Source organism: Leptodactylus fuscus, chromosome 2 (genome assembly GCF_031893055.1).
Source record: "Leptodactylus fuscus isolate aLepFus1 chromosome 2, aLepFus1.hap2, whole genome shotgun sequence".
NCBI classification, from domain to species: Eukaryota; Metazoa; Chordata; class Amphibia; order Anura; family Leptodactylidae; genus Leptodactylus; species Leptodactylus fuscus.
In genome coordinates, this window is record NC_134266.1 from 180,579,652 (window position 1) to 180,595,144 (window position 15,493).

A 15,493-nucleotide genomic window follows, 5' to 3' on the forward strand; every position below is an offset into this window, starting at 1 on the left:
TGGATATTACAAGCTGTCAGTCTAACTCTCACAGCTGTATGTGCATATTATTTAAATTAAGGCGAGGCATCAACTGGACACCGGCACGGCTGATTTCATCCCCAGGATCACACAGGAAAAATTCAACCTGTCGAGTGAGTAGCCCGACTATAAGCTAGATGATCTCCAGGCCTCAGAGCCTCTAGATTTTTAGATGACTACATCAATTTCAAGCCAGGTGTCTATGGTGAAATATTCCCATCAGATGAACCTACTCTATATTTTAGTAGTGTTTAGCGTTGCCCCATTATTTTCTATTGATCCAATATATTATTATTTCTCATATGATAAACAGCATCAGAACAGAAGTACAAAAAAAAAATCCACTCTGCCAGCATCTTGGAAAAATAATAATAATAATAAAAAAAAAATGCTGGAAATCCTTTAATAGAGGTAGCTGACACCACATATGCACCCATATCGACCTGTGGTGTCAGCTACTTCTATTAAAGGATTTCCATAATTTTTTTTTGTAAGATACAGGTGGAGTGAATTTTTTTTTGTTTATGGGACCCCGATGCTGGAGACTGTGTACTGCCGTGCATTTTGTGGGAATCTGTATTCCCTTTTTACTTGATGCTGTTACAATCTATTTTTAGTATAAGTATCAGAATATATGTATAAGGTGTTGCAGATAATGTATGTATTCTGCACATACAGCACAGAGCTATGGCAGATCATCAATGGCAGATACATAGACTACAATTCTGTAGGCCTGAGAATCTTTGTTAGTTTCTACAGTAATGGATGGTTCTAGCAATAAATATTTTAGCAAGTACTATAATATTAACAGATGACAAAATTTAATAATGAATATAGTTCTTATTTTACTGCTATCCTGCTCCACTTAAGTCGCTCTGACTTTTTATTCCTTCTTATTTCATGTAACGATGTATCTTTTTTTTTTTAATGTAGTTTGTGAGCCCCACATAGAGGTCACAATGTACATTTTTCCCTATCAGTATGTCTTTTTTTTGGAATATGGGATGGAAATCCATGCAAACACGGGGAGAACATACAAACTCCTTGCAGATGGTTTTATGCCCTTGGCGGGATTTGAACACCAGGACTCCAGCGCTGCAAGGCTGCAGTGCTAACCACTGAGCCACCGTGTGGCCCCTTGTAACGATGTATCTTCTAGATCCTTGTTTTTAAAGAAATCATGCCCAAAATAGATGAAAAGTCATTTTGATTTGCATGAATAGGACACCACATGGGTGTTACAGCACTGCCGGCCTCTAAGACTTCAGAATGATGACACCATACTGTAGGAACTGTATAATGTCAGTACCCGATTGTGACTATATTCAGATACATACAGTATGGGAAACTTAGATGTCATACGATGCCCTACAAAAAGGACAACAATGTGGACATTTGCTAAAAAAAAAATAGACTTACTGCAATCCTCAGTATCGATGCTTTTACAGACGTCCATTTGTCCAGTCTTCTGTCGATAACTAAAATGAAGCCAATTCCGGCATCTTGAAAACTAAGGTGCAAAAACAGGAACAGGGAGAAGCTGCAGTTATTATTATTCCACGTGCAGATGCTGCCTCCTCACTATGGTGCAGTTTTTTAACCCTTTCTTCACTTAGCCAAACCAGATATTTAAAATGAAAAGCAAGCATACAGTGTTGCCCAGAATCAATGTCACCTTCCCATACAGGGTCCACATAAGAGGTGTCATGCGACCCATGTAATGTCGGTTATTCCATCTTGGCTCAATCTGCTGCAGCCTGCAAGCTTTTAAATTTTCTCCTGACTGCAGCGGCAAATAGTCTTACAGAAGAGCCACCTTTCATCCTTAAAAGCCAGTGTTGCATATCCATACAGCTGCATTGATTAAACAGGCCACACAATCCAGCAGCCAGCTCCTCAGATTCCACCTTGTTTAAGCAGCCGTCAATCTATTTACATGCTAGTGCTTCCTCCTTAGTCACCGCAGCGTAACACATTTGGTTAGCAAGGAGATGCTCATCTCTGATGAAAAGCCCCATCATTGCTGCCGGGTGAAATGACCTTTGTTTTTTCTCCTTTCTGCTCTGTTTAGCTGCATATGCTCTAGATACAGAGTATAAATGGACATATAGCTAGCTGCTTCCATTCGTGGATTCAGGAGCTGGGAAATTGTGCAGTGCCAGCATCTGACTGGGGGTTGGGGCCAATCGCAGCAGCTTGCAAGAATGAAAAGGCAAAAGCTTAAAGACTGACAAGAATAGCTAATAACCAGCACACTATGTGAGTGCCGGTTATTATTTGGGGATTTGTTTTAACGCCTAAATACAAGAAGGGGTTAATGGGGAATACATTACATTAGTATCCATTTGATGGACTATCCTACCTAGTAAGAGACCACAACTTAAAATGAACAATCACCTGATGCTTTGATTTGGGGGGAAAAAAATAGCACCAATAATCCCAAGTAAAATCTACCAACAAGGAGTCTAGGAGATATGTCCCAGGTAGAATGCTATAGTGAGTTATCTTATACAGTAAGTAGCAGGGGAAAATACCTATGCAATATCTTCCCTTACTGAAAGATAAGATAAGATATTCCTTTAATAGTCCCACAATGGGGAAATTTCAGAAAATCAATACCTCAATAGCATTTCTCATTTGTCCACTGGATGATTAGTTTTAGACCCCGCCGAGACCTTCAATAGTTGCCATATGGCTGGACCCAGTCTCCTGTTCTTACCCAGTTACACAAGGAGTCTAAACGTAGCAGTGGCCAACGAGTACAAAAAAGTGGCAATTTGTCCATGTCATTCATTAAGGTCCTACCTACCCATCATTTTTACACTGTACAGATTCCTTCAAGCACCGTGAGAATTATGGAGATTCTCTTACAATGACCCACTGCCCAAAAGGGATCCTTATTGGTGTGGATGACCAGTTTGAAAAAAAAAAAGAAAAAAAATTCTATCTATCTCATGAAAGCTTATAAGAGAATCAGTATGGTTGACAATGGAAGCAGCTCTTTTCTACAAGAAAAATAAATATATTTCAGTGGTCAATAAATTAACAACATTAAAAGGTTTGTTCCACTGAATTCATCCCCTATACTTCTACTTTATTAGGGCACACAGGGTATTAGAGCTACTGAAAAAGTGGCACCCACTTAGGAAGAAATAGCAAAATAAAGTTGCTTATTCATTTCATCTGCATACCAGTGTGTGGTAATACTACATTAATACAGTGAATGGCTACTTTATTAGAGACACCTGTGCATGACCAATTGTCGCTCTGATGTATAGAAATTAGACACGTGACCCTGGAGTGCTGCATAGAACAAAGTGAGCAAGTTTCCATGGATAATTTTTGGTGTGAAATGCACATTAGAATTGAGTCATCTGTGTGACTTAGAATGAGGCACGGTCAATGGTACTTGACTAGCTGAATACAGCATTTCAGAAACTGTAGGGTTTTCTCAAGCAACAATATCAATACTATACCAACAATGCTGTGAATAAGGAAAAACAAAATAGTTCCTTAACACATGACAGGTTAGTGACACTGCTGTCTAAGGAAAGAAAAAGATTAGCAGTATTGCACACACTCATGTACGTGGTGCTCATGGTAGGGTTGTCCAACAGCAGCATCAATGGAAGAGAAATCACACACTAATTTGTTGGTGCAATTCAGAAATCCAGTTTATTCAGTGGTATTGTTATGTACCTTGAAGCATATAGGTAACATGATTATACAACATACAATAAACCACAGCAACCAAATATAAAAGTCTTCAATGATCTTTCCAGATCTGAGAGATAATCGGTGATGTTTTGGTTATCATTGACCTTTCTCAAACCAGATCTGTTAAAGTTTATGTGGAGACTTTTTGAAGTGGTGTCAAGTGGCTGTGGCCTGTGGCTTATTGTATGATGTAAAATCAATTTACCTATATGCTTCAAGATATGTAACAATACCAATGAATAAACTGGATTCCAGAATTGCATCTACAAACAAGTGCTTTGTCACGGTTGCGCTTTCATTGATGTTACTGGGTTGGAGAATCCTATAGTTAGCACCACATACATGCGACACTACTGATATTGTGCTCTCTTTTTTCCCATGAAGAAATCTCACTAAGTTGGTGTTTCTAAAATACTGGCTTCAGCCAGTCAAGAACCCTTGACTGTGCCTCATTCTGTTGTTAAAGGGGCTCTATCACTAGGAAAAGTCATTTTTAACTAATCACACCTTTGCATAACCTTTAGAAAGTCTATTCCACACCTACCTTTAGCATATAGATTGCCTCTGTGGTTCCTGAATAAGTCAGTTTTTATTCATATGCTAATTAGACTGGTGCACGATAGATCGTGCACACCTCTCCTATTGTTTTCTATGGGAGACTGCTGCTGCTGCTGATGATGATGACTCAGCCTCCTGTTTGCTTCACACATACCGTGTTTCCCCGAAAATAAGACAGTGTCTTATATTAAATTGTCACTCTAAATATAGGACCTGTCTTATTTTCGGGGGGTGCCTTATTACAACCGGCAGTCATGCCGGCACTTCCTTAGTGGAGTGTCAGCATGACTGCCGGTTGTAGGTAGTGTAGGGGAGGGGGAGAAGGTATCATAATTACCCTTTCCCTTCTTCCTAGCAGCGCTGGTGCTGCTCTTCGTCCTGGAAGTGGTGAGCGGGGCTTAGATAGGCTTCGGGGGGGCGGGGCTTATCGGAGCTTTGCAAGCTCCACTTCACTGACACAGCAGCCGTGCTCTGTGCTCGGTGTGCACAGGAAAGCCGGCTGCTGCCTCTTCTGTATGGCAGCTGCTGTCTCTGCCTCTGGGATGAGCTGGGAGAGCTCATCCTACAATAGCAGAGGCAGCAGCCGGCTTTGCTGTGCACACAGAGCACGGCTGCTGTGTCAGTGAAGTGGAGCTTGCTAAACCCCGCCCACGAAAGATCCGCTGAGCCCCGCCCCCGAAACCCCGCACACCACTGCCGGGCATGCCTTTTTTTTCTGGCGGGATGCCTTATATTAGGCAATTCAACTGAAACCCCCGCATGCCTTACTTTCAGGGGGTGTCATACTTTCGGGGAAAACACGGTAGAAGATAATAGGAGAGAGGAGGCTGCTGGGAACTTCCTGAGCTGGCTGGAAGCTCATTAGCATATGGATAAAAACGGACTTATTCAGAAACCACTGAGGCAATCTACATACAAAAGGTAAGTGTGGAATAGACTTTCTAAAGCCTATGCAAGCATGTGTTTAGATAAAAATGACTTTTCCCAGTGATAGAGCCCCTTTAAATACAGAAAGTTGTAACTTCAGTGGGCAACAGTGAAAAATTGGATAACTGCAAAGCTAGAGGAAAAAAAAACATCACCTTGTCGGATGAAACTAGGTTTCTGTTGCAACATGCTGATGGATGGGTCAAACTTGTAGAAGGAATAGATGAGCCTTTTAATTGCAAAGCAATAGCTCAAGTTTAGGTAACTATAGAAAGAAGTTGTGTAATGCAGTTGAAAACACTATTATGGAACTTAAGAGGTCTCACCCGAATAAAAACACTGAAGCAGTTAAGGGAGGGAAGCCTACATAAAATAGTCAATGTACCCTTAATAGCTTCTACTATTCTCAAAAGAATATCATGTAAACGATTTCAGTAACCATAAGAACATTACCTCTGCTGAGACTAGGAGTACCACAATACTGTTAAGCAAATGGTTCTCCGTGTATAAGGACAAACAATAAGCAGAAATAATCCTGGAAAAATAAATTCCATGCCAGTCACCAGTAAATAAAGCCACAAATCAGGGATGTAGCTATAGGGGATGCAGACAAAGTAATTGCCACCATGACCCCAGAGCTTGAGCAGCCCCAAAGGACTCTCCGCAACATAAATGGACACTAGTATCATAGATAGCACAAGGTAAGTGGGGGTCTGTTACAGTTATTGCACGTAGGCACTGGAGCTCCATATTACACATATGCAACAAATCTTTATTTTCAGTGCTTCATTACAGGTAATACACAAATATAAATGTACATTGGTCAGTGGCGCATTCTCAAGATCTATAATAATGATATGGTTGATCTTTTGTGTCTGGTGATCTTTCAACTCGAATCCTAATCTCCATAGTACTCTCTTTTCAATGGGTAGACATATCTCCCATCCACTGCAGTGCTAATATTATTATAGACAACATCCATACTGGCCTATATGCACCAATATTCATTACTGGGCCTTACAGGTGAATTATGACAAAGATGGTACACTCATTGCTAACATCCTTGTATTTCTGTTAATCCTATCCTAATGGCCCGTAACTGTATGAAACCCCAACAACACCAATTGCAATGTACCGGTATCTATGAGCAAATGACAATAAACAGGCCTTGACAATATATTTGCTGGTCTACAGAGCTGCTGTAAAGGCACAACAATTGAAATGATGAAACTAGTCCTAATGTCCAATGGCTACCAAAAATAAAGATTCTGTGACTGGATTCTAGTGGTCTGGTCCCTGCAGGGTAATGTTTCTATTAAAGTCTTCGCTTCCAGAGTTGCTGGGGATATTGTCTCTCTGCAGCAAGAGCTGTCACATGTGATCTCAACAAGTGGAAGACTAGAATGCCTGCAGCGAGAATTCAAAGGGACACTCCATTATACATCATGACACACTGCTGCAGCCCAAGCCACCGCTCACATACCCTTTCAATGCCACTTTACACAAACGCAGTGTGGGCATTTTAGTATACGTACACACTTACATCTCCAATAATAATCACAGTCATCATATATCCTACTCATATACTACTAGAATACACCAAAAATGTTATTCAGTGCTGAGGCAGGGACATATAGGAAATATACAGACTATAACACTCACGCAGGCACCAGAAATTGAAAAACACTTCTTTATTTATTACTAGTGCTTGTATAGAGCTAACATATTCCACAGCGCCTTACAGATTAATGACCTTAAGTATCCTAAGGATAGGTCAGTGTCTGGTCAGGATCCAGTTCCCGGGACCCCCACAGGTCAGATGTTTGAAGAGACTAAAGTGTTTAGGTGAGTGCTTTGGCCTCTTCACTGAATGCAAAGCACAGCACTGTCCACTGCTTATGGGCTGTACCCAGTAGTGCAACCCAGCCCACTCACATAAATGGGAATGAGCTGCAAAGAGGCCACATTATGAATGAACATGATGCTGCTTCAAGAAGCTCTTCTGTAGGGATGAGGTGTCAGACACTCACCAGTAAGATACTATGGATAGGTCATCAATATCTCAGAAAAACAGTTTAATATCAAGCCAATATACAGAGCAGCTCAGTCATTAGACGTTGTGCCTTCTAGCTGTGGATATGCGTGTGGACATCTGCATGGAGTCTGGATGTTCTTACCATACATATGAGCGCTTACTACTGAGACCAAATACTTTGGGTCTCTGGTACTAATGTGAGTCAATGTATCAGCCCAGTATTGAACAAACATAGTTCCCAGGAACAATGGGACTTCCTTAAAGGAAATGTCCAGGCTTTAGATATGTCCCCTTCTTAGGATAGGTCACCAAAATCAGATCAGTGGAAAACCAGCAGCCCCAGAGATCAGATGCTCATTGCAGTCGATTACACCAAAACTACACAGTGGATTACATTGGGTGATGGATCCCTTTTCATCCCTGAATCATACTGCTCTAGAAATCAGTAACAGCAGAAATAGCATATGAAAACTACCTTCTCCAGTAATAAATATATCCGAGTTAAAATATGCTGAAGAACTGAACAAATATTACACTATAGAATTTTCCCTAAGGCCCTACCCTTGCTTGACCACAGGAGGGCAGCATTTTAACAGTCATGAGTACTTCGCTATATGAATTCATTCTCTGTCCAGCTTATTTGTGGGTTGTGTTCTGTACATGGTTGTCCATTTTATACATGCATGAAAAACAGATCAACTTTTTTTTTTTCTTTTAACATTTCCTGTAGTTTTCAATGTCTCTAGGTCCGTGAAAAACAGATGACAAACAAATACCATCTGTTTTTCTTCACGGTCCCATAGATTTGTATTGATCTTCATACTTATGAAAAAAAATAAATAAATAAATCAATCAAACAGGTGTTTGAATAAATACATTGAAACTCATGGATATGTATGTTGTCCGTGAAAAGATCAGATCCTTGAATAAGGCCTAACATGGCCTTCTCATAACTAGACATTTAAAGCAGAAGGTACATGTACAGCATCCCAGAGTGTCACTCTTTATACAGTCTTTATTTTATATGCCTCTGGTTGTGTTATAGGTGTATATTATATGAATTTATGTTCTGCAGCTTCCCTTATGTGTTTTCCTCATGGTTTACCCTACTGCTGGCCAATTTGTTCAGCCCTAGCCAATCACAGGCCATTGGGAGGGGTTTGGGAGATAAAGTTCTCTATTGGACCATTAGGACCTTAGTTACTACACTGGGATTTGGCAGTGTGACCCTATGCCCTGCAGTTCCTAGCAGCCCCTGAGGGAGAGTAGATATACAGCCCATCAGAGACAGGTACCATCAGTCTGTCTGCTGTACAGATCTTGTGCCAGGAGAAGTCCAATTTGCTAGAAACTGTATTTTGGGACCCACCTCATAAGGTATCTGGACCCAAGGGACTTCCTTGCTGCCAGCCTTCAGAACCATCTACAAGGCATTCCTCTACCATTCGGTCTGGGCATTTCTCATTCCCAAGTCTAGGTGAAGTTAGTCGGGAGACTACTACCCCCATCGGGAAGCTGCACCTTCTCATAGTTTTATAGTTTGCTACAGTAAAGTTATCCTATTTCATAACATTCCTGCCTCCTGAGTTGTTCCTGCGATTACCATCAAGGCCGTTCCAAACACCATTATACAGTTCAAGGTAAGAGAGCACCCCTCTCCAACTGGAAATACCCTGAAGGAACCATTACCACCACCATCCGGTAGCATTCAGGGCCCCCTCGTCGGTGTCTGGCCTAGGAGGAGTGCTGGATGAGATCAGTTGAGGGTACTGGGCCTATCCGGTGACATACTTATCACTACTACTCCCATCCTCTCCATCATCCCTATGGATAATATTTTTATGAAACAGCTAAAAATACATATGAACTGGAGCCAAAGAAGCACAGCCCCATTGGCAGCATGGCCATAACAGTACAACACACATAGTCAAGAAATAAGAGTCCTTCTCTTCTATAGCTATTTTCACTTCTTTATACCATGATTTTCCTTAAGATAAAAGTCTTCCATGGACTGTGTCCAAGACTGAAGCTGTGAGTATCATTGCATTCTGTATTTTGCCATCTGTAAGGTCTTCACACATAAGTATGTAAAACACTAAGAGGTTTCACAACAGAATATCTTTGCTGGCTCAACAGCAGCAGCAATGATGCCAGTCAATATATTCATGGAAAATAATAAAGTGCTTTTGATGGCAGAGGTTTTAGATAATGTTTTAGCATGTTCGTCCCAAGAGTACAGCATGAGGGATGTCAAATTGATCATCATCATTTAACGTGTACAAGAGCTTTCAAAGATTTTAATTTTCTGGCAGCATTTGTGTTGGGATAGGTTCACATTGCCATCATTACAGTCTGTTGTTGAGATCTGTCACGGGATCAGAGCAACAGACTGACTTGACTGATGCAGATAGAGAACCCTCCATCTGAATCCATTTCCATTCACTGTAATGTAAACAATAAAACAGATACTTGCTTCCAACTTGTGGGTTTACTTTTCAAATAGAAGAAAAATCCTACCTGCAGGACTTCCAGACAAGATGGAAGCAAGCACCTGTCATGTTATTTTACATTACAGTGAATGGGAATGGATGAAGATATAGGGTTATCCATCTGCATTAGTCATTAGCCTAGATTTACTAATAGTTAGACAGTGTAAATTTAGAAAGGTGGGCTGAAAAGTCACCAGATTTATCATAGTGACTGATGCTAGATGAAACATTTGGCTTAGTCGACATTTTTACTGTTGTTTAGCTTGCTTTGCTCTCAGCTAGAATGTTATGTCACAATCCTGTCACATCTTTAGCATATTGTGTTGCATTTAAGCCACTTCCCCTTTTTCCTGTGAACCCACGTCTAGAAAGTCAAAATTTTTTTTAGCCCAAACTAGATGTACCCAGATGTGCTACACAGTGCCAAAGATATGCCATGTTACTCCAGTGTCTGGTTGTAATCACAATAGTAAATGTGGGGCCATAAGTCACACTACATTTATTTCTGAACGCACATTGCCATACGATTAGAGAACAAAGACTGGACCTTCCTGTGTCAAAACATTTCTGCAATGGAGATCATAATATCACCAATGACTTGAAAATTTTGATTTTAAGAGGGAATTTTAAATCAAGGAAACAGACGGATTTATGAGTACAAGTGCATGACCCTATTTAACACTCTGGAGAATAGAATGGATCTTTCACATGGGTTCATGTCATCCTACAGAAATCACTGAACTTAGACAGCCATAAAGATATGAACCTGGGAACTGTTTACATGTATATACCAATAAGCCTCTTCCCCCTTCCCTCCCCTCCTAAAATTCTATCCCTATGTGTCCTGTTATATATAAATATGCAGCCTTCAGAAATTGTTTTTAGTTATATCTGAAGAAGCCGGGAGCTTCGAAACGTTATAATCTGTCATCATTATGAGTTAGCCATTAAAAAAAGGTATCATCTACTGAAGACTCAAGGTTTTTTTTTTTTTTTTATATTACTAGAGATGAGCGAGTACTGTTCGGATCAGCCGATCCGAACAGCACGCACGCATTGAAATGAATGGACGTAGCCGGCACGCGGGGGGTTAAGCGGCCGGCGTCAAAGCGGAAGTACCAGGTGCTTCCATTCATTTCAATGCGTGCGTGCTGTTCAGATCGACTGATTCGAACAGTACTCGCTCATCTCTATATATTACATTTATTTCTGGACGAGTAAAAATACTCCTTATGTTTGAGGAGTATTTCTTGGACAAAATGGAGTGTGAAGGTTACAGTAAAGGAAATAAATTATTTGTACGCATAATAATGCTAATAGATCGCTATTGAAAAGGGTTATCTTCGAAATATTATCTGCAAATACATCCACAGCAGTGCTGAATACTCACTGTTCCTTTGTGCAGTCTTTGTTTGGCTTTATTTTACTTGCTGCCCCTTGTATCACTCTTATTTACATGCAATGAATCTGTGGACAAACTACATTTCCCATGATTCATCTGCCTGCTCTCACTCGCTGTGTTTGCTATACACAGGAGGGAAGGGGGGAGTGAGCTTACATATGAAACATTGTGACCTTAGATGTGATAGTGATTTATTACCTGTGATTTCATTGAAGGGGAGAGTGTAGGAGGAAGGGGCAGTGCCGCACCTCCCATGAGGCGACCTGAAGCGAGCGCTTCAGGCGGCACTATGCCAGGGCCTCAGGGAGGGCGGCATTTTTGCTAACCTAAGCCAGTCCATGACAAGCTGTCCTGGACTGACTTAGCACGGAGCGGTGGTTTGGGGAGGCGACTGGAGCAGCGCTGCTCCAGCAGCCTCCCCTCACGCTCAGGCAGAGCGCAGGCAGTCTCCGGGCCTGCTCTCTGCCGGCGAACGACGCTAAGCCCCGCCCCTTTAGAGGTGCCACGCCCCCTCCGCTAAGCCATGCCCCCTCCTCCCGGCAGGCAGGGGGGGCGGCTTTCTGTACTTCGCTCGGGCGGTGAAAGGAGCAGGTTCACCCCTGGGAAGGGGTATAAAGAGTGAGAGCAGGCAGATGAATTGTGATAAATGAGGTTTGTCCTCAAATTCACTGCATGTAAATAACAGTGAAGGAGCAGCAAGTAAAATAAAGCTCAGCAAAGACTGCACATGGGAACAGTGAGTATTTAGCACTACTGTGGATGTATTTGCAGATAATATTTGGAAGCTGGATAACCCTTTAAAGGGGCTCTATCAGCAAAATTATGCTGTATGAGCCCCACATATGCGTGAATAGCCTTTAAAAAGGCTATTCAGGCACCGCAAATGTTATTTTACACCTCCCTCCCCCATGGTTTTATTTATAACAACATTTGTGGTGCCTGAATAGCCTTTTTAAAGGCTATTCACGCATATGTGGGGCTCATACAGCATAATTTTACTGATAGAGCCCCTTTAAGCTTGGAAACAATTACTAAAATGGTCTTCCATGTATAAATAGTGACTTTAGGGTTTCATTTTTACGGTGCTCAGGGTGCAGTAAAAATAACATGTTTCTTATATTGTTTAGGTTGACATGATCACTGCAATACCAAATTCATATAGTTTGTGTTATACTTTTACAAAAATCCAAAGCTTTGAAAAATGCAAAAAATAATTTTAGGCCCAGTTCATATCTGTGTTCGGGAAGTCTGCTTGGAACCCTCCGAACGGAAACCTATCTGCACAAAAAAGCGATTACCTTAGGAAACTCGTGGACCCCATAGACTATAATGGGGTCTGTATGGTTTCTGCACAAAAAATATGGAGAGAAAAGGCGGCTTTCCGCCTACTTCATGTGGCTAGGGGAACGGAATGACCTGAACACAGATGTGAACCGGGCCTTAGTTGTCATATTTTGACACTTGTAACTTTTTTTTTTTTTTTTTTTTTTTTAGATTTTCATAGTATGGGCATGGGAACTCCAAATTTGTATCTATCATTTATGACCTAGGGAAAGGGAGTGATTTAAATTTGCATAGTTTCCTAAAAAATTTTTTATTAAATTCTTTTCAACTTTAACTTTTTAACTGCAGAGACCCCCTTGCCATAGTTAAAGTGCCAGATGAAGAGTATGAGCAAAACGTGCTTTGGAGCAGGCAGCTGTGGTCTGTATGTGCTAATATATGATGTCTATTTGTTCCATACTTGCATTAATATCGTCTGTATGTGCTTAGTACAGCTTTTATGTAGTTAATATTGTTTGGTATTATTGGTTGGTATACTAAGCAATAGCTTTGATACACTACAGTCTCAGCACTTTTCTAAGTTATGTGAGCTTTCACCACTTAAATTCTTTTTTATTTAGATATTTTATTTCTAATGTTTAAATAAAAATTTATATTTTCTTACGGATTTTGTGTGTTATTTTTTCGGTGGTTTGTTTATAGCTGGCACACAAAATAACTTTGATGTTTATATTGTGTTTCTGTCTTTGATTGTTTTGGTTTTTTTCACGGAAAGAAGAAATCTGTTATTAAAATATACTGCCAGAAATGGTGTTTGATAGTTATGAAATGCTTGAAAAGGAAGTGTTGTCCTGGCAGTGGACAACTTTTTGAATATCCAGAAAAACATCCTATGGAGTGCCTATACCTCCCCTCCCCAGATACCCCTAGAATTCTTATTTATTATACATACTTTCTATTTCTTTCTACTGATGTTGTACCTGAAGAAGAGGAATCCATTAACAATGGAAGTTCTTTCCCCTGTGAACAAGACCTTTTGCTCACCACTGGACTACAATGAACTGTACACTGTGCAGCATCCCAGAGTGAGGTGCTATAGGTTTTGTGTTTGTTACATGTTCCCCAGGGTTGTCTTGTTTGTCTTGTCTGTATGTGTGTTCATGGTGGAAGCAATATGTCTGCCATTTTACAGTACATACGCACTTATCTTTGCACCTTTTGCTGTTTGAATGATGCATACTTCCTCATAACCAATCACAGGCCACTGGGTGGGGTTTTAGGAAAGGGTTTATATTCTCCAGTAGCTTTAGCAAAGTTAGTCCAGTGGTTCAGAAGCTTAGAGGTTTGGAGAGCCAGAGGGCTAGAAGTTCAGTTGAGTCAAGGTCTATCCCAGAATCAGTCCAGTTGCAGAGAGCAGCGTTCTAGAATCAGCCATCTTATTCCAAGGTACAACTGGAGGCTGTTCGGAGTTAGTGAGAGAACTTTGGGGTTCCCAAGAGACACTTGTGTCCATGCCAATAGGAGCTACAGAGGTATCTTACCAAAGTATTCCATTTCAGTACTTATAGCCCCGCTACTGTCCCCTTTCTGCTGAGTTAGGCAGTGGTACGAGAGGAGGAGAGGACAAAAGTACGTCAAGTACTACAGTGTCTATATTGCTGTGGCTAAACACTTAAGTCTTGGACATTGTGCATTGAACTGTATGCCGTACCCATCTTGCAAAGCTGCTGGAGCATCTGTTGGTGTTGTTCAATAAAAGTTAATTGGTTTACCCTACAGTACAACTGCTGGACTCCTGAGTCGTTGCCTGCATCACTAACTGGACATCTCCTGATCAACATCCACATGGCTCAGTACTGAGAGGTCCCCTCTCCAATAAGGAGTGCCCCGGAGGAAGACAAGAACACTACTGCATCAAACAGGTAGAATTGCAGGACCCCCTTTTCTGCACAATCTCGTGGAGGGCCCGGGGTGTATGAGTAGTGTACCAGGCCTAGCAGGCAGCACAGCCCGTGCTGTCTTATTCCACACTCTCCGTTCTCTACCACTGGGTTGCTGCAACTGTACCATGACACCTACAACATTAGCCAATATAAAGAAACTGTCTATATGTCCATTTGGGTATATAAAGAAATTTAAAGGCAGGGCATTGATTATGCTTTTCTCATTTCATACTTGCCCAGTCATTGCTCTCCTAACATGTGCCACCTAACCTTGATCCCAGCCCTGTCAAAGAAAATGAGGTGCTTATTCATTACCATAAATTGCAAGCAAAATGGTGAAGCATGGTACATAGTAGTGTTCTATCCAGAGACATCACTGAAGCACACATTGTAAATGGACATTAGCCCCATGGAGAATGTGTAGGTAATAATGTGCTGCTAAATGTAAGCATTGTGTCCTGGATCTATTAATCATCTTGAGAACAAGGATACATAATAATTGTTCCCAAGAAAAGTGGAAGGTGTAGTGTTACATGGCTGTGATGACAATTCAGCTGCTGTACTGTATTTGTTCTGGTTTGGCTCTTTATCGTCTGTAAATATTCATTTGTTTTCCGATGTTCAGCCACCCCACGCCCAGCCAAATAACCTGTGCCTAAAATAACCTAGACTGTAATACTGACTGCAATATAGGAAGTTGTACACACACTGCAGGTGAATCATAATATAAATGTAGCAAAGTTTAACTTGATTTTCTGTGTGATAATTTACCATAATCCAATTTACATTCTATGTTGTTTACGTGTTACGTGTCAAGTGACAGGGTTTGTCCAAAAAATACAGATTTCGACCAGGAGCCCGGGGATGGAGAAAAAAAAAAAAAAAAGCCCACAATCACCTTTCCCCGGCGCTCCTGTGTCCCAGGCCGCACATGACGCTGAGGTCAATCAGCAGCCTCAGGAAAACAACCAGAACATTACAGGTGATGTATGTGAATCTGTATTTCCTGGATAACCCCTCTAAACATCAGTATAACCTGCAGGTGCATTCACTGACAAACTGGATTTTTATTCCAAAATTGTCTATGAAGACATTCTGCCAAGCTGGCAGCCATTGA

The 15,493-nt window shown here is 41.1% G+C and overlaps 1 protein-coding gene across 1 annotated transcript in view; it reads right to left on the reverse strand.

Moving 5' to 3' along the window:
• Nucleotides 1–15,493, reverse strand: part of MCF2L (MCF.2 cell line derived transforming sequence like) — a 194,133-nt gene that overhangs the window by 34,504 nt on the left and 144,136 nt on the right. The window contains exon 5 of the mRNA XM_075265272.1: nucleotides 1,441–1,531. Coding sequence (XP_075121373.1) covers nucleotides 1,441–1,531 — 91 coding nt within the window. The remainder of the gene's footprint in view (nucleotides 1–1,440; nucleotides 1,532–15,493) is intronic.